Source organism: Vombatus ursinus, unplaced genomic scaffold (assembly GCF_900497805.2).
Source record: "Vombatus ursinus unplaced genomic scaffold, bare-nosed wombat genome assembly UNPS02010284.1, whole genome shotgun sequence".
Lineage (NCBI taxonomy): Eukaryota > Metazoa > Chordata > Mammalia > Diprotodontia > Vombatidae > Vombatus > Vombatus ursinus.
Window position 1 is genome coordinate 6,630,650 of NW_020950062.1, and position 26,890 is coordinate 6,657,539.

The following is a 26,890-nucleotide window of genomic DNA, read 5'->3' on the forward strand; positions in this document are numbered from 1 at the left end:
ACACTCTACAGTAAAGTAGAGATGATAGTATTATTTGTAATTTCGGCATCACATGGCAGCTATGGCACTCCTACTTTGTGAAGGGACAACACTCTAGAAGGGTGAACTAGCGAATGCTAAAGGACCCTCCAGTCTCACGTTAAAGGACGGTTGCTGTAGGGTGGACACAGGACTGGGAATCAGGAGACCTGGCTTCTATGCTTGGCTCCACCCCTGCTTCCTTTAATGTTCCAGAATAAGTCCCGCACAGAGAAGCAGTGAGGATTAATGAGATGATGTCTGCAAAGGGCTTGGAGGTCATGGAAGATAATTACTGTCTCTTAAGTTTCTGAAATATAAACCTCCTTTAAAATAACAAGGAGCAGAGGAGACCCAAGACCTTCTCAGTGCTCTTTCACTGCCCTAGGGCTCAGTGCTTCCTCACTGTGGGCATTATGTCTGAAAAATCGGAGGAAAGTTGTCACAGTGATGATTCTCCTTACCTTATCCAACCTGACCCATAAGACAGTGGCAGCTAGCTATAGCTGTACCTTCTCTCCACCAGACCACAGTAGCATGAAACATGGACTGCTACTAATAATAATCTTTAGGATCTCTGACTTTAAAGCAGATTCAACCATTTTCCCTAGTTCCTTTTTGATATAACCCCAGCAATTTCCCTCCAAAGACTGCTATGAGGAACAGCTAAAAAAAAAATTTTTTTTTAAAGCTTGTGTTTGCAGAGTGGTTTACAAGGGGCCACATAAATGCTAAATAATCGTAGTGAATTCTCCTAAACGAGAATAATTTGAAAGAAGCCCTCTAACACGGGAGCGGTGCTGCTAGTAAACTCACCCCCAATTGTTATTTGAAGACCCAACCTGAACCAGTCTTTGGCACATGGGGTGGGAGTGGGAGCTAGATTTCTAAGATGACATTTCTGACTGGCTTGTTCCTTCCCCTTCCTCCCTCCCTGGTGTCCATGCTGGCATTCGACTGTGTTATGACAGTGGTGTAGCTAAGGTGGGATTCCCTCTCTTATGGAGAGGACCTCTCCCAGACACCTTCTCTAATTCTGAAGGGACAAAAGAGATGAGCTTTCCCTTCACTTCCCCTGGAGAAAGGGCTCTTTACTTTTTTGTGTCATAGACTCCTTTGGCAGCCTAGTGAAGTCTCTGGTCCCTTCTCAGAATAATAATTTAAAATAAATAAATAATAGCTAGAATTTATATGGCACTTTAAAGTTTGCAGAGCACTTTACAGATATCTCATTTGATCCTCACACCAACCCTGGGTGGTAGGGGACATTATCATCCCCACTTTACAGATAAGGAAACTTAGGCACGGAGAGGTTAGATTTGAACTCAAGACAACCTGACTCCAGGTTCAAAACTCTATACTCCCCGTCACCTAACTGCCTCATGAATTAAAAAAAATATATAGGCAAGGTCCAGTTAGGTGAGAGATTTCTATCTCCCAGTAGAAAACCTGAACTCATTACACCACCTACAAGTAGGATGGCTATTTGAGAGAAATGAGAATATTCTTCAGAAGAACATTCAGCACCACAATTCTTGATGAGAGTTTCACTACCCAGTTGGAAAGAGTTGTTAACATTTTTTATATCCTGTACTCCTTTGGCAATCTGGTAAAGCCTCAGGAATCTGGACTCCTCAGAATAATGTTTTAATTGCATAAAATAAAATATTTAAGATTACAAAGAAATTGAATTATATTGAAATGCAATTATAAACTTATTAAAAACAAGTTTTCAAACCTCAGGTTGAAAACCCCTCATCTAGAGAGAAGGGAAAGAATGTGAGGTTGGCTTCAGAGATGTAGAGGTTCCCTGGCCACCCCTGGCCAAGGGGGAGTGATTCACCCATGTAAGTACAAGAGGTTATTCGCCAACTCCATGTTGTTAGGGAACTGAGAGCTGCCTTCTCAGGCACTGGGGAATCAAGGATGCAGGAGGCCATATCAGGATTTGGGTAGAGAGTTAGAAAGGCTGACCATGGGGTATGCTAGAAAAACAGTAGCTTAAGAGTTAAAATATCCTGTAGAAAGTAAGTTGTTTGAGGACAAGAAATGTGCTAGGGTCTTTTGTTTGTTTTGTTTTGGTTTTTTTTTTTTTTAATCTCTGCATCCCCAGCACCTCATATGGTGTCTAGCATCCTGCCTGGCACTCAATAAATATTTGTTGAATTTTTTGAAATAATGTGCCTAGCTCTATTACTAAACTAGCTGTGTGACTTTGGGTAGTTAATCAACAAACATTTATTAAACACTCAGTATGTCCCAGGCACCGCTAAGCATTAGGGATACATAGAAGCAGCAGAAACAGTCCCTCCCCTCCCCGATCTACATTCTAGTGTGCATAAGCCCATGGTAGGCCTGTGTCTCCCTACCCACTCCCCATCCCTCAGGGAACACTTTTCAATCAAGAATAGTGTCATTTACACACTGCTATCTCCAATTTATACCACACTTTATTGCTTCCATAGATTTTATCCTAACAGCAATCCAGGAGAAGCAGATGGAGCAGATGTTGTTAGCAGCATCTTATAAATGGGGAAACTGAGACCCAGAAAAGGTTAATGGTTCAGAGTGAGAGAGGAGGTAAGAAGGCAAGTGGCTCATTAAATATTAGTTCGTTGCTATTTTAATGCCCCATTTGAGAAAAAAAGAGATGAATGAGTAACACTAATGTGAGCTCACATTTTATGTAGCTACTTTACAGTTTATATCGACCCTATGAGGAACATACAGGATAATTCAGAATGAATGGTGGGTAATCTTAGAGGGTGACCTATGGAAACCTAGAGGTGCCTCTTGGAAGTGGTGGTGCCTGAGCTGACTCTTAAGAAAGCCAGGGCAAGTCACTTAAAACCTTTGAGTCACAATTATTCCATCTGTAATACAAGGAAGTTAGACTTAAATGACCTCCATGGAGACCTTTACATGTGATCTTATCCAAAAGGCCAGGAAGTGATCCTGTGGTGACTTTTAACCTGACCTTCCATTAACTAGTCTGTGTGACTAAAGTGGAATTACTCAATCTTAAGATCATAAGATTTAGAGCTGGAAGGACCTTAGAAATCATCTCATTCAAACTCACTTATTTTTACAAATAAGGAATCCGAAACCTAGAGAGTTGAAGTGACTTTCTTGAGATCACATAGGTCAATAATAATATCGATGATGAAGAAGATGATGATAATGATGATGAAGATGAAACTAGCATTTGTATCAATTTAAGGTTTGTAAACCAATTTAAATGTTATCACTTCTTTTGATTCTCACAACCATCTTGTGAGGTAGGTGCTATTATCATCTCCACTTTACTGATGAGAATTAGCAAGGCTGAAAATTGAGCCCAGGTCCTCTGCCTCCAAATAAATACATTACTCTTTGCCGTCCATGACACCAACTCTCCACTGTACCTATCAAGAACTCAGTTTCCTCATCTATAAAATAGGGATGATTGCTTATGCCACCTTACCCTACTAGTTTGTTGTAAATTATAAAGCAACTACATAAAAATGAACTTAAATAAATATCACTAATTCATCTCCACTTTCTCACATGTGACATAAAAATAACACTGACCTAGGATTTAGCAAAACTCCCTTATTACCTTGGCTCAGTGAATCGTTAACCCTTTTTGAATCTCAAGTTCCCCATTCATAAGATGTTCATAATAACACCTGCCCCACCTGCTTCTCCTGAATTGTTGTTAGGATAAAATCTGTAGAAACAATTTGGAAGTTAAAGTATAGCCCAAATGGGAAGTATTGGTGAGAGTGGTGTTAATGAACGATTCTTAACTGAAAAGTGATCTCTAAGGAGCCAGGGCAGTGGAGAGGGGGTTCACATGCCTGCCAGAGGCCTGAGTGTTTCACTAACTTGTCCTTGAGAAGATTTGGGGTAAAGAGAGAGCTGTAGTATTTTACAGAGCCTGCATGATCCTATGTACAGAGCCCCTCCCTCAGTACAGTTTAGAAGATGGGAGCAGGGAGCTCTACTAAGCAAGAGATAAACAAGGCATAAACTCTGCAGGTTTGCATGCTGTATAATTTTAAATGTCACAGCCTCAAACATCTGGGCTATATTACCTGAAGTCCCATTAAACCTTCAGCTCCATAACTCTGCATCAAGCTTGGTAAACTACAGGCTCCCAGTGGTGGCCACCAGCCAACTTAAGCAATTAATCACGAGGGTCCCCAAGCAGGTTCGCAACTCATGCCAAGTAGATTCTTTGAGGGGGAACCTCGTATACAAAAGAAATAGCCCCATCCACAATTTCATAGCAGCTTGCTTTGTACCTTTGCCAACACTGAGAAATTATCTGTTATCATTAAGACACCCAAGCCTTGTAACTTTTTCCTGAATGGAAATTAGTAAGCACCAGCTTTGGGAGGATTCCCCAAACCTCATTAACTGACTGTATGCTCCATTCTGAATGAAGGCTGGTAATCCAGTTCAGACAAAAGTTAAGTCCCACCCTCAGAAATTTTTCTGGGGAGCTCCATTTGAGCTGAGTCTTTTTTTTTTTAATTCTCTGGAATGTGTGAGTAATTTTCTTTTTCCCCTGTTCCAACTGAAAGGACAAGAATCCACACTAAGTCTGGGAAGTTGTCTTCCAGCTGGCTTCTGATCCCTGATAGAAACACCCCAAGGTGAAAATGCCAGGAACAAAAGAATCCTCTTCTCATGAGCCTGTGGTGCAGTTTTACCATCTCAGAGAGGTTTATGTAAACAGGATAATCTTTTGCACTTCATAATGTTTATAAAGCTTCTCCTAATTATCATTTAACAGCGCAAAGCAGAAGGCTGAGGGGATGACCATGATGGGGAATATACGATAAAATAAGGCTTCCCAGGATTAAATTTAAAATAAATAACTTGCCACACATAAACACACACAAGAAAAAGAAAACCAATGAGAGATTTAAATAGAGGGAACAAGTTTTTTAAACTTCCTTTTTCCCTCTTTCGGGGCCTTGCTCTATTATGAAATTCATCTTTATCATCATTATTATATATCAACATTTATCCAGCTTACAGTGTCCTGGACAGTGAACCAAACAAAAGATAGTCTTGCTTTTGGAGGCCTTGCACACAGAATACAAGATAGGTATACCTGTTTACATCCCTGTTCCTTCTTTTGTGCAGAGAGCAGAAAGCATAATTCTCAGGAATCATTAAAAAGCTTTAAAGGAAATGAATTATTAAATATTTTCCAGTGGGAGAGGAAAAGTATTGGCGTTAGCCAATAAGGCCTTGGATCCCATGTCTTTCAGTCTACTTGTTCCACTAAATTATTCTTTCTCTTTTATCTTCAGTCTCTCTGTCTCTGTGTCTCTGCTTCTATATCTCTGTCTCTGTCTCTGTCTCTCTCTGTCTCTCTGTCTCTCTCTCTCTCTCTCTCTCTCTCTGTGTGTGTCTGTCTCTCTCCTCTCCTCTCCTCTCCTCTCCTTCCCTTCCAAACGCTCCCTCCAGCATTGGCTTCTTTCCTTCTACTACCCCCAGCCTAAAAACTTTCTCTTGATCCTGCTATCCCTTCCAACTATTTTCCTATATCACTCCTTCCCTTTACTGATAATAATGAGAAGAGAAAAAAAATAAAGTAGGTTGTATTCACCGACCCTGCTTCTTCATCACCTACTGATTCCTCAGCCATCTGTAATCTGTCTTCAATCCCCAGTGTTCTACTGAAACTTTTCTCTCCAAGGTCAAACATGGGCTTATAATTTACCAAAACCACATTACCAAAACTCCAATCATTTTCCTTGAACTTTCTGCAGCATTTGATATTACTGGTCATTCTCTCCTTGATACTCTCTCCTCCTGTGGGTACATTATCACTACTTCCTTTGGGGTCTAACTGCCTGACCAGTCCTTTTCTGGTTTCTCTTTCTCCTCCCTTCTGCTTCACAATAATGGTACATATGTGTGTTCTCACAGTGCCACCATCCTACCATACTGTGAATGAATGAATGAAGCATTTATTAAATACTTATTATGTGTAAAACTATGTGCTAAGGCTGGTGGTATAAACAGAAAAGTGAGGCAGTCCCTGCTCTCAAGGAGCTTACATTCTAATTGGGAAAACAACACACAAGGAAGATTTTCAGCTGTCCATGGTTCTTAGACTACAGAGGCAAAGCAGATGGTAATGCTTCTTATTTAATGTCGTATCTACTGATAAAATCATATCCATTTCTGATTTTGGACCATTTAACAGTGTCCAAGGATGTTCACAGCAAGAATTTTCCTTTCTGGATCTTCAGTAACTATGACTGTAAAACCTACATCACAACTTGTCATCTCCAGGATGATGGCCAAGGGAACTGAGCTGAAATCCAAAGACTCTTGGGTTCATGATCTTGGGCTATTTCCATCAGAATCTGAGGGGAAATGGTGATCAAAGTGGTGGTGGTGGTGGTGGTGGTTTGATTTACCTGGCACATGCTACCCCCTACTCTTCCTAAGGGTGCCCTGTTGCTTCATTTAGGCGGATTGTCTACCCTGTTGGTTGACAGTTGGTAGGAATGGCCGGCACCTTCTTCACAGGAGTTACTTCCCTGGATGAGGCTATGAGGGATGGGATGGAAGCAGGACTAGTGGACTTGGAGCAGGGAGGGGGTGGCAGTAAATGCTGCCAGTCCCAGGGCTTCTGTACCCATCTGCCTCTTAGTGGCAGTTGCCACTAACTGGTCAGCAGTTGGTGGTGGTGGTAGTTGTGGTAAATAAGGAAGATGGGCCCCTTCTTCCCAATGATTTCTCCCTTCAATGATGGCTTTAGAGTCTGGGCTAGAGGCAAATCTGGTGCTCTCTCTCTCACCTCTACCATTCTGATAATCTTCTGGTTGGTTTCCCTGCCTCCGATCTCCCCTACTACAATCTCCAGCTTCCACTCCGCTGCCAAAGTGATTTTCCTAAAGCACAGATCTGACTATGCCTCTCACTCCTACTCCGTAAACTCGTGGCTCCCCATGCCCACCAGGATCAAATACAAAATCCTCTGGTTTTTTAAAGCTCTTCTCAACTTGGCCCCCTCCTACTTTTACACTTTACCTGCTTCTAGGCACTCAACCGTCCAACTACTCCCCTGTAAAATTAGAAGATTGAACCAGACGATCTGTAAGGTCTCTTCCATCTTTAAAGTTCTAAGTGATATTAGACAGGGACCTCTAACTCAAATTTCACATTTGTTTTAAATTTATAACACTCATCTTCTTGGACTGGTACTATTTAAACTTTTGTTTCTTTTTACAAAGGCTTACAAATCTGATTATATGTTCTGGAAAACAAAACAATTAAGAGGAATGAATAATATGTTTTAGGATTGGGAGGAGGAACTGGCCATTGGTTTGAAACCCTTAATCTAAAAGATCAGAAACAGAAAATGAGAAAAATTAAAACTTTATACATCAAAACCAACTATTTAATCTGCCAAGAAAATTAACTTTGGGGTGGTGGAAAGGGATTTCTAGTTCATTAGATTAAGCTTTAAAATCTATTAAGATATTACCTCATAAAATTCAGCCTTATTTGGGCAAATAGAGGGAACATTGCCCTAGGGAGGAATCGGGGATTCTAGAATTGCCTAATGGTGAGTGTCTCAGACATTTTAATGACTTCAAAATGTTGACTTGATCACTGGAATAGAATTCCCTTTCCTCTGTCCAGTGTATATCAGGGCAGCTGCAGTTACCACTGACTAATTGGATGTACAAATGACTCCCAACTGAGAGCATCTGGCCTTCTATATGTCTTCTCATGAAGATGTATAATCTCCTCCTCACATGGTGTAGATTGGGTAGCATATTATTGTAACTAAGCAAATCTTATCATTTTCCGGAAAATCCCGTTCCACAGATGTCATCTCTCCATAGAGGGATCCTGGCTCATCAAAAATGTTGATACAGTTCAGAGGCTGACTCACCTGGCATCTCTGATCCAGATTTCCTCATTAGAGGAAAGCCATGGGGCTCACACAAGGATCTTCCCACATCCTTTAAGGCCTAGCTGATGTTCTATCTCCTCCCTGTAGCCTTTGCTGATAATACAAAAAAAAATAATAATGTTGATCTTATCTGGACACCAATAATTATTAATCTATATTTAGCATTTTACCATATTCACATACATTCATGCATTTTTGCTAGTTCTTTCTTGCAAGGACATCTTATCTCCCCAATAGAATCTTAAGGCCCTCAAAGGTAAGGAATATTTCTCCTCCTATTCTTCTCTACACATAACATACACAATACTTACACTGTAATTAAGCACATAATAGATGATCAATAAATACTTATTGATTGACCAATCTTAATTTTAGTCAGTCAACAAGCATTTATTAAGGACTTTCTGTGTGTCGGGCACTAAGTGCTAGGATTATAAAGAAACAATAGTCCCTGGTCTCAAAAAGCACATATTATCTAATGGGGGAGATAATGGGTAAATAAGGTATCTGCAAGGTACATGCAAGGTTGATAGGAGGTAATCTCAAAGGGGAAGGCAGTAGCAGTTGGAGGGACCAGGAAGGGCCTCCTGCTGAGATGGGATATGCACCAAGTCTGGAAGGAAGCCAGGGTGCAGTAGCGAGGAAAGGGAGCATTCCAGGTAGAAGGAGCAGCTAGTTCTAAGGCATGAAAAAAGGAGATAGAATGGCATGTGTGAGGGACCACAACTAGACCAGTGTAGCTGGGTTATTGAGTGCATGGAAGGGTGACAAGTGTAGGAAGCTTAAAGATGGTAGAAAGGAGTTGGTTTAAATGCTATACTTAAACTTTAGCACTTGAAAGATCTCTCATGTCATCCATACAAGTACTCCCCATACTGGTGCAGCTTACATGTCACCTATATAACTTTAGTGGGAAGTTTCATTAAAGCCCTTCCAGCTTGAGATGGTCTCACATTCCAGAGCTTGTTCTTGGCTAGTAAGGATTCAGGGTCACCACCACTCATACCATGGTGCCAAGAGATGTCAGGTTTATCTCCTTGGAAAAGTGAATCTGATTACTCTGGGGTTAAAGTGAAATTTTGGTTGGCCATAGTTTGGGCACTTTGGATTTTTAGACCACAGGTGACTAGCCATCTTTGTATTTTAGTATTTTGTTTTGTTTTTTATTTATTTTATTCTGAACTTAAGAAATAAAACAAGCATTTACATAACATAGTAGAATAGAGAAAAAAAGGACAATTGTACATGGAACTGCAAATCTATACTGTATGACTTGCAATTCCTTTTAAATATATAATAAAATTATCGTGTAACTTTCTTTTTTCTTTTTTTTCCCTTTTGCTTGTCCCTTCTTCCTCCCTGCCCTAAAGATGGTTATCATTAAACAGATAGACACACACACACAAACACACACACACATATATGTAAAACCATTCTATGTATACTTCTATTTATCAGTTCTTTCTCTGGATACAGATAGCATCTTCCTTCAAATGTCCTTTGTAGTTAATTTGGATATTTATAATAGTCAAAATAATGTTCAGAGTTGTTCTTAGAACAATATTGTTGTTACTGTATACTGGCTATAAGAAATGGCGAGCTCTATGATCTTAGAAAAACATGGGTAGACTTGCACGAAATAATGAAGAGCAAAATGAGCAGAACCAAGAGAACGTTATATATTATATTCTAGTATTTTGTAAGCTATGGCTTTCTACCTTAAAGTCTGACACAAGTATGAATTATGGACAAACTTAGCTTGTGGCTTTACTGTCTTATTCTACCAAACTAGCAAATAGCCTGGATCCTAAAATGCATCTAAAATATTGACATTCTCATTTAGTTCCAAAACAAGTCTGTTCTTATCTATGGAATATTAACTCCTTCAGAGTAAGGATTTTTTTTTATTTGAATCCCCAGCACCTAGCAGAGTACCTGGTATAAGAGATGTTTTAAAATGCTTATTGGTTGAACATCATGATAAATATTAAAAACAAAATCTTGAATATAGGAAACAAAATTGTTGGATATGGAGTTAAAGGGCATGAATTTGAATCCCATATCTGCCACTTACTACCCACAGACTTTGGTGTAGTGACTTATTGCTGGGCCTCAGTTTCCTCCTATCAGAAGAGGAGGTTAGACTAGTTGGCCTCCAATGGTCCTTCCAGATGTAACATTAGAATCTGTAGATTCAGAACTAAAAATATTGGCTTCCAGTTCACTGCTGGAGTAGTCTGTAAATTTCAAACTGGTCCATAGGTATAAAGTGGCTTAGAATTGCTGGACACCAGCCTTCTGCTGTCTTTGTTCCCATCTTGCTTGTAGCAGTAGACTCCTTAATCACATAATCAAGGACTCCCACCAATTCCTTGATCATACCATCATGGAACACGGACCCCAAAAGATAATGGTGATGTGTAAAGGGATGCTACTGGGACTAAGAGAACCAAGCTAGTCATCCTGTATATCTGCTATGAGTTTGGTAGCAGGGTTCGGGTTTATTTGTGCCTAAGTCGTCCTCAACTCCATCCTATCTAATTCCATATCTATTAATTCATTAATTTAGCTTGCCTGTCCAAATGCCATTTTGATTCATAGAGCTATATGTTGTGTCTTTTTTAAACTAGAAATGACTTATTACCAGGTTTTGATTACATTAAATATAAAATCAAATAAAATGAACAAGAGATGAGTTGAAGAGAATAGTTGTATAGAAAATGGAACATCTCTCCTGTATAGACAAGCAGCACTGTGGTTTCTTGCTATTTTGTAGCTGATTTTTTTTTTAAATGATATGTTAGCACAGTAGATAGATAGAGCTAAGAAGATCCAGGTTCCATTCCACTTTCAGTGAAGTCCCTGTGTGACCCTTGACAATTCAGTTAAACTCTCAGTACTTAAGAAAACTCTTAAGTGGCAGAAAAGGAGTCCGTCTTCACTGGTAGAGAGAGTTTCCTCATCTGAGAATTTCCTACACCAATTATACCACAAGATCGAATCCCTATTTGTATCAACTTAGACGAGAGGAATGGTTCTCAAAGTGTGGTCCAGGGATCTCTTTCAAGGGCTCTGAGTGGTCAAAACTATTTTCATAATAATAAAAAGACATTTTAATTTCTAATACAGTAAATACTGATAGACACAACCCACAGTAAACAAAAATTATTTGGACAGTCCTCAATAATTTTTAAGAGTATAAAGGAGTCCTGAGTACAAATAGTTTGAGAACCACTGGACTAAGGTATGTGGGAACAAAGGAGCTGTCACCCTCCAGCCATGGAAAAGATGAAGATTTTAGAAGTCTGAAATATCAGTGTAATAGTAACATTCACTGAACCAGCCTATTTCTCCAGATTTATAGCATCTTCTCTTCAGGGCTCACTAAGCTGTTGATGAACATCCCACCAGCCTTCATAGCTCCCTGAAGGGAAGGTGGATAGCCAGCATTATTCCTGACTTTGCTGATGGGACCCAGAAAGCTAACTTTTCGACCCGTAGACTTATTGGCTAGGCTATACCTCAAGCTTTCAGAATGTGCTTCTCAAAATGATGTAAATTTTTATAGCCAGTCATGTATCATTTGAGGCCTACCCCTGTGACCTAAAACTCCAGTTGCTTGACAGACTGTTGAATGCTAAGGATACCTTCCTCCCATCCTTCTCAATAGAATGCACAGAGCTGTTCCCACAAAATGGAAAGGTCTATCTTTGTTTGGACCCTATGGGCTGATGCTGAGTCTATACCATATTTCTTTCTTCTTCCCAAAAGACACCATTTGAGCGCCATGCTGGACTGGAAAGGAAAGTAGCAAAGCTGGAAACTGAGCTCCGGATCTCATTCCCAGCCCTATGTGAGGTTCGCTTCTGCCCTAAGAATGAGCATCTTCCTGCCTTTCAAGTGTTCTAGTGTTGCCTTTGCTTATACTAAACTGTCTCTTACTTCTTTTGTTAATTGGAAGCCAGGTGATTCAATGAATAGAGCACTAGTCTTAGATTCAGGAAGACATGAGTTCAAATCCTACCTCATATGCTTATTAGCTGTTCAAATCCAGACAAGTCATATAATCTCTGTCTTAGTTTTCTCATATGCAAAAGAAGGTGGTAATAGCACTTGCCTCCCAGAATTGTTGTAAGGCTCAAATGAAATCATATATGCAAAGTGTTTTGTAAACCTTGAAGTTCTATATGGATGCTAGCTATTATAGGCATACCTAGGAGATATTGCAGGTTCAGTTCCAGACCACCACAATAAAGCGAATATAGCAATAAAGTAAGTCACACAAATTTTTTGGTTCACTAGTGCATATAGAAGTTATGTTTACACCATACTGTAGTCTATTCAGTGTGCAATAGTATTATATCTAAAGAAAAATGTACACACCTTAATTTAAAAAAAAAACTTTGTTCCTAGAAAATCCTAGCCATCATCTGAGCCTTCAGTGAGTTGTAATCTTTTTGCTGGTGGAGGGTCTTGCCTTGATGTTGTGTGGGACAGAGACCACTACTCAAATTCAAAACAAAGACTTAGTTACCTTGAAAGCAGAAAGGAGTTTATTGCTTTCTCATGAGAAAGGGTACCACTCCTGGTCACCCTAATGGCGCTGGCCAAGGAGGACGCATACCAGTACCCATCGCCCTAATGGCAGAAAGCAAGGCTTATTTATATCCTAACGCAAGTTCCTCCTCCCAAAACCCCCTTCCCCTTGTCCCATTGGCTGGGCTTCAGGGGGCACAATCTATTCATGGAAATCTTCCCCAGCAACAGAGTACACAAGTTTGCCCAGAGGGAAGTCTTGCATGGGTTTTAGGTTGGGGGTAGGGCTGTTCTATTATTTCTGCTATGTGCTTAAAAACAGGGTCTGAGGGGGTTTTGACAAGTTCAGAAGGGAGTGTGTTTCAACAATACAATTAGAAGGCTATCTACAAACAAGTGCCTCCAATTTCTCTCCTCCCATTCTTCTTACTATCTGGCTTCTGACCTTATCTCTCTCCAAATGACCAGTGATCTCCTAATTGGTACCCTTTGTGAGAACTATTAACAAAAACTATTAACCCTTTGAGGAGGATTCATATCTGAGTGATCATCATCTCTCACAATGTTAATGGCTGCTGACCAATCAGGATGGTGGTTACGTTGGGATGGTTATTGTAATTTCTTAAAATCAGACAACAATGAAATTTGCACATCAATTGAGTCTCCCTTTCTTGAAAGATTTCTCTCTAGCCTGCAATGCTGTTTGATAGCATTTTACCCACAGTAGAACTTCTTTCAAAATTGGAATTAGTCCTCTCAAACCCTGCCACTGCTTTATCAACCAAGTTTATATAATATTCTTCAATATTGTGGGTCTCAGGGAATAGAGAGACTGAGGATAGGGAAAGAGACAGGGGAGCTACTGATTTGGCAGAAGAGTCAGAACACACACAGCATTTATAGATTACATTTGCCATCTTATTTGGGCACAGTTCATTGAGCCCCAAAACAATTACAATAGTAACTTCAAAGATCACTGATCACAGATCACCGTAACAGATTAAAAATGATGAAAAAGTTTGAAGTATTGCAAGAATTACCAAAATGTGACACAGAGATATAATGTGAGCATATGCTGTTGGAAAAATGGCAGGGATAGACTTATTCAAAGCAGGGTCGCCACAAACCTTCAATTTGTAAAACAAAAATAACAACAGCAAAAACAAAAACAAAAACAGTCATCTGTGAAGCACAATGAAGCAAAAGCTCAATAAAATGAGGTATGCCTGCATTATCCGGAGAAGCCCAGAAGTAGAGATTACTCTTAATGTTGCTTTGACTAGCTTTTTGTTGATTTCACAAATGTTTATTAAATGTGTTTTATGTATAATGTACTGTGCTGGGTGGTAGGGGAAAGAAAAAGATGCAGAAACGTGAATATAGATTTATGGATATCTGGGTTCAAGTCCTGTCTTTGACATACCCTGGCTGTATAACCTTAGGCAAGTCACTTAACCTCCCAATGCCCCCCCCCCAGGCAAATTTCTAAGTCCATAAATTGTAGAGAAGGTGTCAAACTTTATTCTTTTAGCTCCTCAAAGTCTGAAAGATATAGATTGGACCTGTGATTTCATCAGTAAAGGAACTCCCAATGAGGAACTTCCTAGAGTAATGCAGACTCTTTGTAGCCTTCTTTGCTATCTATGGTATTTGAAAGTTGTCTGGGACACATAAAGTCTAATATGAAAAAGCCTGGATCCCTGATTCTGTTGGTTTTATTTTGTTGGTCAGGCATTTTTCAGTCATATCTGACTCTTTGTGACTCTATTTGGGATTTTCTTGGCAAAGATACTGGAGTGGTTTGCCATTTCCTTCTCCAGCTCATTTTACAGATGGGGAAACTGAGGCCAACAGGGTTAAGCAGCTTGCCTAGGGTCATGCAGCTAGTAAGTGTCTGAAACCAGATTAGAACTCTGGAAGATGAGTCCTCCTGACTCCAGGCCTGGTACTCTATCTACTGTGCCACCTAGCTGTCCCCATAAATCTTATAGTCATTCTAATAGGAGGAGCACTTGACCTAAAGATGGGAGACCTGAGTCCCTATCCTGGCTCTCAGAGCCAGCTTACTAGTTAAATGACCTTGGGGCAAGTCTCTTACCTCCTTTGAATCCCAGTTTCCTCCTCAGTAAACTGAGAGGAATACAGCTGACTGGCCTATTTCTCTGTGCCATTGTGGAGAAAGTACTTTCAGCACTAGGTACTGTGAGTTGGTAGTAGTAGCAGCAGCATCAGTCATCATCATCATCTACAATCACTAGAAATTTACTCCCCCACAGTTCTATGTGAGGTTCAGAGTAGAAGATTTGTACCTGGGAGATCAAGAAAGGCAGAATTAAAGGGGTAAAAAACCTACTGGAGTAGTAGAAGAAGACAGTCCTAGCAAAAGCAGAGGCATGGAGGAAGGAGAGCCCAGGACAGGTCCAGGGGAGAAAGGAACAGTTTTGCTGAAGTGAATGTACAAGGAGGCTTCAGGAAATTCATCTGGTTAGAGGTTAAAGAAAAGGCTTGAGCTCTAAGAATTCTGCTTTCTCTTTGTGGTTCCTTCAAATTATATAATTCAGAATAGGAGTTCTTAATCGTTTTTGCACCATGGACCCCTTTGGCATTCTGGTAACCTTATGGATTGATTGAACTATGTGAAAGACCCTGCGAACTGGAACATGCTATAAAAGTGCTACTTAGCATTGTTTATTATGGACCCCTTTTCAGAATAATGTTTTTTAAATCCATATATAACCATGATTACTCTGATCCACATTAACCACATTGCCTGAAAGCCAGGGCTGTTACATTTCACCTCTCCTCCACAGATCTCTAGTCCCCTTAAATGAGAATGATGAGGATCTATTCTCTGCCATTGACTCAAGCCCTGAATAATTGTACTTCCTCAATTTTAGGGATTCCCTGAATCCCAGTTCCATTTAACCATATAGCAGTCAGAGTGGCTTTTACAAAGGAATATTTACCTCAAAGACAGGTAGATGGCACAGTGGACAGAGCACTGGGCTTGGAATCAGGAAGACTCATCTTCCTGAGTTCAAATCCAGCCTCAGACACTTACTAACTGTGTGAACCTGGGCAAGTCACTTAACCCTGTTTGCCCCAGTTTCTCATCTGTAAAAGGAAATGACAAACCACTCCAGTATCTTTGCCAAGAAAAATCCCAAAATGAGTCACAAAGAGTCAGACACAACTTTAACAATTGAAAAACAATCATAGCAAAAACACACAAACACACTCCTCCCCAACACCTGAGGAACATGATTCTCTCTTACGCCACCTCAGTGTCAGGGGAGTGAAGGGGGATTAAAGTCACATCTTAACTCAGTTCCTATGTAACATAGTCCCACAAAGTTCCAAAGGGCCTGAGTCTCAGCACCCTGGCTTCTCAGAGCTTCCATGTGGTTCTGGCAGCAACATCCATCCTGGAATCCTGCCTCCAAAGTAGCCACGGCAGTTGCTCTCAGGTCCAGGAGCTCTGTTACCTGTGCCTAGAACTGAAAAAGACAAACAAAGCAAATCAAAACCCCAAGCCCATTTATCAGGCCCAAAGCAAAAATAAAATAAAAAAATACCTATCAATGGAACCACTGTGCTGGTGATCAGAGTGATTGAATCCATGCAAGGAATAAGCAGGAATGCTGGGTTCTCATTAAAAAAAACTGAACCTCCAGTCTCCAAATGGTACAAAGGCTATTTGAACAGTGTTTGTACCAAAAGACAGAAACAAAAAGATTTTCCTACTTACGTGGACCAAGAGCTATTTCTGAGGGAAGCCTCTGCAATTGGAGGAACTAGTCATCAGTAAGGAGATACCTCCTGCAATTCCATCAAAATATTCCTCTTCTCCCACACCCAATAAGATGAAAATGTCCATTTATAACAAGGTCCAGGAGCCAGAATTAAGCAGCTTTTAGAACAAAACATAATCAAAGCAGAGATAAATGTGGAGGATGGAGCACTTCATTCTATTCAACAAACATGTATAAAGCACTTATGTGCCATTCCTGTTTTTGTAGCAGTCAAGCTTTATCCCTAAATAGAGATTTCTCCTCAAATCCATGGAAGGTGTTCGCTCTCTGGTCCCCCCAGAGGATACTTAGGGTTCTTCTTCTTCTGCCTTCAATACTGAGCCCATTGTAAATAAAGCTTGGGTTTGGCACCCCCAGCCTCGCCTTTCTGGTGTTTTTTTCCCACACTCTATCATGTCCCTTACTGGTGTCCTTAAGTACCCAATGCCTTCCTGCTATCCTCTGCCCTGTCTCTTTAATGTAAATTATTTTTCTTCTGTGGGTCATTCCCCCTCCCACCCTCCTTTGCCATTTTAAGCCTTTTCCTTCCAAACCTGGTTAATCTGCTGATAATAAAGCCCTCTGTAATTTGGGGGGGGGGGGGGGGATTGATCCTGCCTAGGTCAGCAGTCTTGTGGCCAAAACTATATTCAGAGCCTTTCCATGAAGGAAGAACCTGTCAGAACTAACATTTGTTGCTCAGTCATTTCAGTCATATGTGTCTCTTTGTAACCCCATTTGAGGTTTTCTTAGCAAAGATATTGTAGTGGTTTGCCATTTCCTTCTCCAGTTCATTTTACAGATGCAGAAACTGAGGCAAACAGACATAAGTGACCTGCCCAGGCTCACACAGTGTCTGAGGCAGGATTTGAACTTGGGTTTTCCTGACTGCAGGCGGAGCACTCTATCCAATGCCCCATAACCAATAGAATTAACATTAGCCTTTCAGAACTCAAAGTCACATTAGCACATGTAGGAATTTGTTTTACTTGTCAATACAGATTTATTACAAAGGTTTTGTTTTTCTCCAACATCTCTTCCCCTCATGGAGAGGGAATAGGGAGAAATCAATTTTTTGTTCATTGGAACAAAAATCAAATTTTTTCTATAAGAAAAAAATTTGAAGAACTCATGGTTACATAAAGGCCAGGATGAAGAATCAAGAGTTTTTTTCAACTCAAGATACAGTAGCTGATTCTTGAGTTTAAAATACTCAGCATGGTAGAGCAGATAGCAAGCTGGCTTCCAAATCAGAAAGATCTGAGTTCAGGTTTCTGCCTATGATCCGTGCTGGCTATGTAATCCTGGACAAGTCACTTAACCTGTCAATGCCTAAGGCAGATAATGTGGAGGTTTCCGTTGATGGAAGGACAATTCCTCATTGAGAGTTTCCTATACCAATGGTATCAGAGGTGCAGTCCAAAAAGCAGTTCTTAAGTCTCCATTGCATGCTAAATGCTGTGCAAGGCTTTGGGGATACAAAGTCAAAAAATGAAACAGAAGTTCTTAACCTGGGGTCCATAAACTTTTTAAAAAAGATTTAGTAACTATTATGTTATTTTTAAATTTTCTTTATAATCCTACACATTTCATTTTATGTATTTAAAGACATTATCTCAAGGAGATCATAGGCTTCACCAAACTGCTAGAGGGGAACATGACACAAAAAAGGTTCAGAACCCCTGGCTTAGATGATGACTGCTAACATTTACATAATGCTTGCTATGTGCCAGGCACTGTGCTAAGTGCCTTACAAATATTATCTCATTTGATCCTCACAACAACCCTGGGAGATAAGTATTATTATTATCCTCATTTTACAGATGGGGAAACTGAGGCATACAGATGTTAAGTGACTTGCCCAGGTCACACGACTCATATGTATCTGAGGTTAGATTTGAACTCAGACTTACTTCTTTCTAAATACAATTATTTTCAGGAGAGGGTACTAACAACTAGGAGAAATAAGAAAGGCCTCTCATAGAAGTGATATTTCAGCTAAGCCTTGAAGGAAACTAGGAATTTTAAGAGGTGGAAGTGAGGAAGGAGAACGTTCTAGTTATGGGGGACAGATAGACTGTGGGAAGGCGCAAAGATTGGAGGTGGAAATATCACCTGCCAAAAACAAGTGGGCCAGTTTGGCAAATGTTTCAACACTTGTTAAAAGCTGAAGGGAGAAATTTGAGAAATAGAGGGGGTTCCTCCTGAAATTATACCCAAAGCATAATTGTAGGAATAAGGCCTCCCTTGGGACAAAGTATTACTGTCTGATTGTCTATGTAAAGAAAAAGGAAGCCATTAGAGGTATCGAATGATCAGTGTTGCTATCTGGTAAGAACCTATTGGGTTCTACTGTTACAGACCTGTCGTATATAAAGCAGACCATCTATAGCTATTCAGCCCCATAAAGTGGTCTGACAAGACCCAACTGGTCCATTGGTATGATGGTAACCAGAGTGCCTTGATGGCTCATTAAAGTCTAAGGAAAAATGATCTACAAGTAACCACAGAGAAGAAGCTACTTAACACATTGCCAGATGTGCCTCAGTTGGGTTCAGGTAATATGAAGAGAAGATTCCATCCTTGCTAACATATTTCCTTTAGGAAATATTTTTTTAAACTAGTCTAGACAAGAAATAATGTTACAAATGAACCCTCAAATCATTAAGCCAGCAAGGCAGTTATCAATGTAATGTGACAGTACTATGGAATGACATTATGCCTCTTTTATTTTTAATATTTCTTTTATTATTTATTATATTATTTATTAATTATTATAAATTGCTTATCTTTAATTTATTCTTACCATTCTTTTTTTAATTTTGAGTTCTAAATTCTTTCCCCTCCCCCATCCATTGAGAAGGCAAGCAATATAATATCGATTATACATATGAAGTAATGTAAAACTTATTTCCATATTAGCCATGTTATTTTTTTAAAAGCAAGAAAAATAAAGTTTTAAAAAGTGTACTTCAATCTGTAATCAGAGTTTATCAGTTCTGTCTCTGTGGAGATATGTAGCATTTTTCACCCCAGGTCCTTTGGAATTGTCTAAGTCTTTCACAGTTGATCAACATTACAGTATTGCTATTACTGTGTACAATGTTCTCCTGGTTCTGCTCACTTCACTTTGCATTAGTTCATATAGGTCTTTCCAGGTTTTTCTGAAACTATCCTGTTTGTCATTTCTTATATCACACATCATAATCACATACCACAACTCACTCAGCTATTCCCCAATCGATGGGCGTCCCGTCAATTTCCAATTCTTTTATGATGCCTCTTTCAGAAAAAAACCCAGTTAACTTTTTTCAGTGTGCGCTGTTTCCATGTAGCCCCTTCCCCCAAGGAGTCCCAGTAATATGGCCAGTTATGTCAGGGTGGCTGGCCGGCACTTCATCCTGAGGGCAACTTTTGGTACAGGATTCTGTTTCCAAGAACCAAGGGGGGATGGGGGGGGAGGGGTCAGCCGAATGCTCCATGGCTCAATCAGCAACAGGGTGGGTTCTCCACCCCTGCAACTTGCCAACATTCCACAGGACCAGGCAAGACCCAGGACATTCTGTGCCACCACACAGCCCAGAGATGTTACTGTGACCTTAGGAAAGTCATTTCCACTCTCAGTCTCAGCCACCTCATCTACAGTACCAATCTTCCAACATTGTGCAATACAATTTTACCACATACAATTATATGATGCCCCAGAGTCATCAGGGAGAGATTAAATGGTGTGTTGTTTAGAAGCATTTCAATACAAAAAGGGTTAAAACTCTACAAGTTGTTTGGCTTTGAGAAGGTGAATCCTTAACCATCCAGAAAACTGGACTATTTATAAAAACATACCCTGAGGGTTCTAGATAGCCACAATTCAATTCAATTTTTTTTAAAGAGTTTTTTAAGCATATTCTTTGTACAAGATCTTGTTATTTGGTGCTGGTGATAGAGATACTGTATGTTGTTTTAACTTGTGTTTTTTTTTATGTCTTGTGCGAGTCTTGGCTACTCAACTGTTTCTCAAGGACAGAGATCATATTATGTCTTAGGTTTTGTTTGTTTTGTTTTTTCTGCCACCCCCACAGTATCTAGCCCAAGGCTGAGCACATAGTTGATGATTTATAAATACATATTGACTGACTGATCAGAAAGAAAAACCAAGGAATCCAGGAAGTGCCACCCAGACAGAAGCAGGGAATGACCTTCCCTTTGTTAAGAGTAAAGTGCTAGTCTTACTATTGGGCATATACCCCAAGAGAGGTCAAAAGCAGACAGAGAGGGCTGCCATATATCTGCCAAAATATTCACAGCAGCACTTTTTGTGGTAGCAGAGGACCAAAAACACAATAAGTGCCCATTAATTTGGAAATAGCAGGACAAACTGTAATTGATCAATTAATGAAACATTAGTGGACAAAAATAAATGACTATTGATTTAATAACCATCTCTATGCTGAAGACTCTGAAATCTACCTATCCTGCCCCAAATTCTCTACTAACCTTCATCTCTCATCTCCAGCTTCCTTCTAGACATTTTGAACTGGGTAGACATCTTAAACTCATTATGTCCAAACTGGAATCTATCATCTTTCCCCCTAAACTCTTCCCCTCTCCTATCTTCTCTATTACTGTAGAAGGTTAACACCATCCTTCTAGTCCCCTAGGAATCATCCTGGATTCCTCACCATCTCTCATCCCCCATATTCAAGCTATTGCCAAGACCTATCAATTTCACCTTTGTTACATCTCTCCAATACACCTCCTTCTCTCCTCTAACACTACCACCACTCTAGTGCAGGCCTTAATCAGCTCATGCCTGGATTATTACAATAGCCCGCTCATGGGTCTTCCTGCCTGAAGTCTTTCTCCATTTGGCCACTAAAGAGATTTTGCTAAAGCATAGATCTGATCATATCATCCCCTCCTCTATTCAATATTAACTCCAGTATTTCCTAATCACTTCCAGATTCAAATACAAAATGCTCTGTTTGGCATTCAAAGCTCTTTATAACCTAGCCCCCTCCTACCTTTCTTACATTTTACTCCCCTACATATACTCTGAGATCCAATGACACTGTCCTTCTGGCTATTTCTCAAAGGAGACCCTCTCTCTCGGCTCCAGGCACTTTATCTGGCTGTCCACTATCCCTAGAGTGTTCTCCCTCTTCCACTCTGCCTGCTGACCTCCTTGGCTTCTTTCAATTCCCAACTAAAATCCCTTCTTTTACTTGAAGGCTTCCACAACCCCTCATAATTCTAGTGCCTTCCCTCTGTTAATTATTTCCTATTTATCCTATGTATATAGCTTGCTCTGCATATATGTGTTTTCATGCTCTCCCCCACCCCCTGTAAGCTCCTTGAGGGAAGGGACTGTTTTTTGTCTCTTTTTGTATCTTCAGCACTTAGGACTGTGCTTAATATAATAGTACTTAATAAATGTTTATTGATTGATTGCTAAGGAACCAGAAAAACAAGAGAAGATGTCTCTGAACTGATACAAAGTAAAATCAGGAGAACAATATGCACAGTGACACACAATATAAAAGAAAAGCACACTAAAAGGAAGCAGAAGTAATTCAGAAAGTCTTTCTTTGTGGTCCCAAAGAAGAGACAATTATATGCCCTTCAATCTGAGCAAGGCAGGCAGGGGAGTACAGGGACAGAATGTTGAGTACACCTGCAGATGTTGCCACTATGTGGTTGTTTCTGTTACAGTTTGTTTGTTTCAAAGGAGAGCTCTGTTTGGCTTTAGTGAGGAATATTCACAAATTATAGTGGTATCAAAACAAAACAGAAATTGTTTTAAAAATGAGTTAGAAGTTACTGTTGTATGACTAAAATGATTATAACTGAAGTAGCAGTGGATGTAAGAGCAAGCTGAGAAGCTTTGGCAGGGGGCTTCTTTTCTCCCAGTTATACGTATCACTTGGAGGGTATTCCTTTGAATGACAGTACCTGCCCTCTGGTAGGAAAACCCAATTAAACTGTGCAAAGAAACACATCCCTACTGCCTGTCCCAATCTGATCTCCTTCCAATAGATTTATTAATGGAAAGAATCACAGAATTGGATGTGACTCTCAGGGTTGAGCTAGTCCATCCCCTTGCTTCCAGGGAATACAGCCTGCCTCCCCTCAGTAAGATGGGTATCTCCCCTATTCTTACAGCTCTCCAGGGAAGATTTTATAGACAGTATCTGTCAGAGACCCCATTCTAGTGTTGAGCTGCCTTCACCCGGGGCTCGAGGCACCTGCGTTTGAACAGGATAACAACAACATTTTACATCCTGGAAATGTGTGGATTTGTACCATGTGAAATAAATGACTTTCCTGATTTTTTTTTTCGTTTCTTTTACAGCCTCAACAGAGGGTTCTCCGTAATCATGATTAGCCTCTAAAGCTGCTGTCCTGCCAGTTGATATGAAAGTGGCCTCTCCCTCATGAAAAGCCGAAAGAACGGCAGTGCCACAAGACGACCTTGGAGAATTGAAAGATTAACTGAGCTCCAACTACTCAGTCAAGATGATGGGTTTGGGAAAATCCTAGTTTGCCATGGATTTAAAATGTGGCACATCATCTCCAGTGCTAATTTGTTCCAAGTGGTCATTGACAGACCATTAGCTGGGAAATTGCTTCCAGTTTTCATCACTGTGCATAACTTGAGTTCCCTTCAGGGGACTCTCTGTGCCCTTCACTAGAAGTCCCATTTTAGCATGGCAACTACTGGATTATTTTATTATGTATGCAGATGGCATGATGTTTTAGGAACCATTACAACAGTTCTGCGATCTCAGTGGAAATGTTCACAATATTACACCCTGATAGGAATGTAAACATGTCTCGTATCTGTTAGTTATGCCGTCTAAAGGTATTCCATTCAATTATTAAGCACTTTATAGGTGAGCTCTACACAGAAGAATTAGCACGTTCTGTATATGTGAAGAAAAAAAAAACCAAGGTGTTCTTTTTTCTTTTTTTCCCCAAAATCTTGTTCTATTTCTAGGCTGAGATTGTCCCAGACAAACTCCACTATTTACATATCCTTCATGGTTTGTGGTACCTGGGTGTAGATATGGTCTTGGTACTGTTAGATTTCATCTTATAACATGTTATTGAACAACTGTCTTGATTTGAGCCAGGAAGAGATAAGCATGGGGGTAGTAGGTGGATCATGGTGATTATGCCATTACCTATGATTTTCTTATACTTAGATGCCCTCATGTTGCCCACAAATATAAACATACTTATCTTTGTGCCACTATAAACTTTCTTCTAATCAATAGAAGCAGAGATCTTGAAAACAGGGAGAGGGATTCCATTTTCATCAACAACCATGGGTCAGTGAGTAGTAAAGGCAAGAGAATTTGGTGATGTCATGGCTCTTGCTTGCTATAAAATGTTCTGGAAAGAATCATAGGTACCATTACAACAGTTCTGTAATCTCAGTGGGAAAGTTCACAATATTATATCCTATTAGGAATGTGAACATGGTTTAATGACATGTTATGAGCCTAACAGACTCATAGCATCATAGGTGGAACCTTCTAAGGCAAAAAACACAAAGCAAGTGACCAAACTGTATCCCACAAGAAGAATATGGATGTCAGTCCCCAGTAGGATTTCTTTTCCCATAGACAACTTCTAATCATCTCCCAGTTAGTCCTCTTTCTGTTATTTTACCATCAATATTTTGGGGAAATTTTTTCAGTTTTATTATAACAAAACCCAGTGATTTCTATCCTTAGTTCCTCTTGACGTGTCAGAGCCCACGTGGACCAGTCCTACTTAGGTGATCCAAATTTGGTTTCCCAAACCTAATACCACTATTTGAACTGAGTCGAGTCCAGTAAAGTTTATCTCCAAGGGTTGAGTCCTCACCATCCCAGGCCTAGCTTGTGAAGCCTAGAAAGTGACTTCTTTAAAATCACATGCGATAACTTGTAATTGACTGGGATCTTCCCCAAGTTGAGCATCTAGAAATATCTTCAGACACATAGCTTTCATCCAGTTGACCATCTTTCCAGGTCTTTGAATGGGTTTAGCTCATTGTGCCTCTGTTGAAAACTCCCAGTAAAGGGGACAGAGTTCCTCTTGAAACTCCAGTGAGTCAGAGGGAAGGATGGATAAACATAAGTTTATCAAGAGAGTGCTAGAGAAAGGAACCTACTGAGAAATAACACCTAAGATCCTACAGGTTCTCTTTCTCCTCTACCCTAATCATTCCCCAGCTATTCCCCAAGTAAATACCAAAAGAAGAAAATATCACTGCAGCCCCAAAAGAGATTTGTTGGAGTGGCTTTGAGAAAAGCTGACTTGAATTCTTTATCCTTTACTCTAGGGCAGGGGTGGGGAATGTTGAGGCTACATGTGGCCCTCTGGGTCCTCAAGTGCAATCTTTTGAATCCAAATTGCACAGAATTCTGCCAAAGGGTCCAGTCAAAGGGTGGCATTTGAGGCCCTAGAGGACCACATGTCACCTCAAAGCCACAGATTCTCCACTCCTGCTCTGGGGTATAATTCCAGGCTTTTAGCAGTATCCCTACCCCACTTCCCAAGCTGTCACCATTGGGTCATGCAAGTAGGGCTAATTCACTTCAATCTGTTTATTCTCTCCTGCTGCTTCTCCTGTTGATTCTTTATACAACCCCAACTCCCCCCATCCCACCCCTGGGGAGCACATCAAGTATTCATAACATACCTTGCACATCCAATCGATAGCCACCTGACCTAAGGCAGCATGGCACATCATGTACCACAGAGGTGAGAGGTGGTAGAATAAATCCATCAATTCCATCCATGCCTTATTCTCAGCTCTTCCCACTCCCAGTTTTCATCTTGCTTCCAGTTTTGTGTTTCCTGTCCTTATGATAAATACTATTCATACCTCTTTCCCATAATTCCACTCCATCCCACCCATATGGGTATATACATATATATATATATATATATATATATATATATATCTCCATACATTTGGTATGATACAACAATATAACACAGGGTTTGGACTCCACATAGTCTTTGCAAAGAAAGACTGCCGGGTTCTCAAGATATTGTGGCAATCTGGTGCCTATGGAGCTCCTCCTAGAATCCCTGAGAAAATTGTCTACTAGCAACCATATTTGGTCTCTTGCTTCTATCCCATGGAACAAATTAAAGGCTACTGGCATATTGTCTAGCCTTTTGGCTTTGGGGAAGTATAGTCTGAACATTGAGATCAGTTCATTTCCCAGATTAAAGTCTTATTGTCACTGCTTGGAATAAACAAAGGAAAAAAATTTTTTCAAGAATATAAATGCTCATAAATCCATTAAAAACAAGCAAGCTTTCTTCCATTGCTTTTTTCAAAAGTCTCCCAACTTGTTTCAAGTAAAAAGAGCTAGTTAGAGCACTGTTGAGTTGACATTTGTGAGAAGACAGTTAACCAAGAGAAGGACTCCAGATAGCTTTTCTAAGCATGTATTAGTGCCAAGCACTTATCATTCATGGAAATAGCTGAACTACTTTTTTTCAGATGGTTGTTCTGTTTCAGTGACTCCCAGGGATGGTTTGGAAAGCACAGCATAATAAATTCAAGGATAACTTCAAGTGTGAAATGGACCTAGTTGAAGCAACATTGGATTTAGTGACAGAGAACCCGGGTTCAAAACCTGCCTCTGTCATCTGGATAACTTTAGGGCAATTATTTTTCCTTTCAAAGGCCTCAAGGTCCCATTTGTAAAATAAGGGGATTGAACTAGATGGCTTTTAAAGTCCTTTCCAGCTTTAAATCTGTGAACCTATGACTCAGCCTTGGGTTTCTTTGGTGGTGGGAGGAGGAGCAGGGGGTTGAGCCTACATAGATTAAACGTGACTGCCTGCCCAAAATGGTAAGCATTCTTAACTTGAGTATCATCTATGAAATGACACTTCCCAGAAACTTAGAATACTTTGTACACACACACACACACACACACACACACACATAGATTTTCTTTGTTAGGATTTGGGGAGAATGGGGGCAGGGGAAGCAGGGGTGAAGTAGTATGTTGTTGAAATACTTAGAAATTTTTAACATTCACTTTTCCATTTTCTGAAAACCTACCCCACATCTTCCTATGAGCAAACAGACTCACACCCACCACTGCAGGGGAAAATATAGTCTTGAGAATGAATAGGCATGAATAATTATTAGGATCTCTAGGGTGCCAAAAAGAGGTTTGGAAAAGAGAAGAGATTAGCTAACTTTCACTAAGGAACTGAATTTAAATTTGAAAGATTGCGTAATTTTACAAATGCACCCTGGGGTTCTCAGACCTCAGAGACTTCCTCTACATGTCCTACAGGGACCTCAGAATTCCCCTAAGGGTCAAGAAGGACAGACTGGACAATTACGGGTATACAGTAGAGTTCTCATGGTAAAGACACTTCTAACTCACTAACCCCGTGGCTGAGTCCAGCTGTCTATAGTTTCCCAGCAAATACTGGAACATACTTTAACACCCAGGAAGATAAGGAATATCAACCTTATTTAAGAAAATAAGCGAAAGAAGAAAACTTCTAAGGGACTTCTCTACCCATATCCCATTACCTGGTAATACTTTCTCTCTCTCTCTCTCTCTCTCTCTCTCTCTCTCTCTCT

At 40.2% G+C, this 26,890-nt stretch overlaps 1 protein-coding gene across 1 annotated transcript in view; it reads left to right on the top strand.

The window, feature by feature from the left end:
• SAMD12 (sterile alpha motif domain containing 12) overlaps positions 1-25,589 on the top strand; it is a 509,235-nt gene extending 483,646 nt beyond the window's left edge. Inside the window, exon 5 of the mRNA XM_027854048.1 lies at positions 22,628-25,589. Within this exon, the coding sequence (XP_027709849.1) occupies positions 22,628-22,650 (23 nt within the window). The 3' untranslated portion in view covers positions 22,651-25,589. The remainder of the gene's footprint in view (positions 1-22,627) is intronic.
• Positions 25,590-26,890: the final 1,301 nt, after the last annotated feature.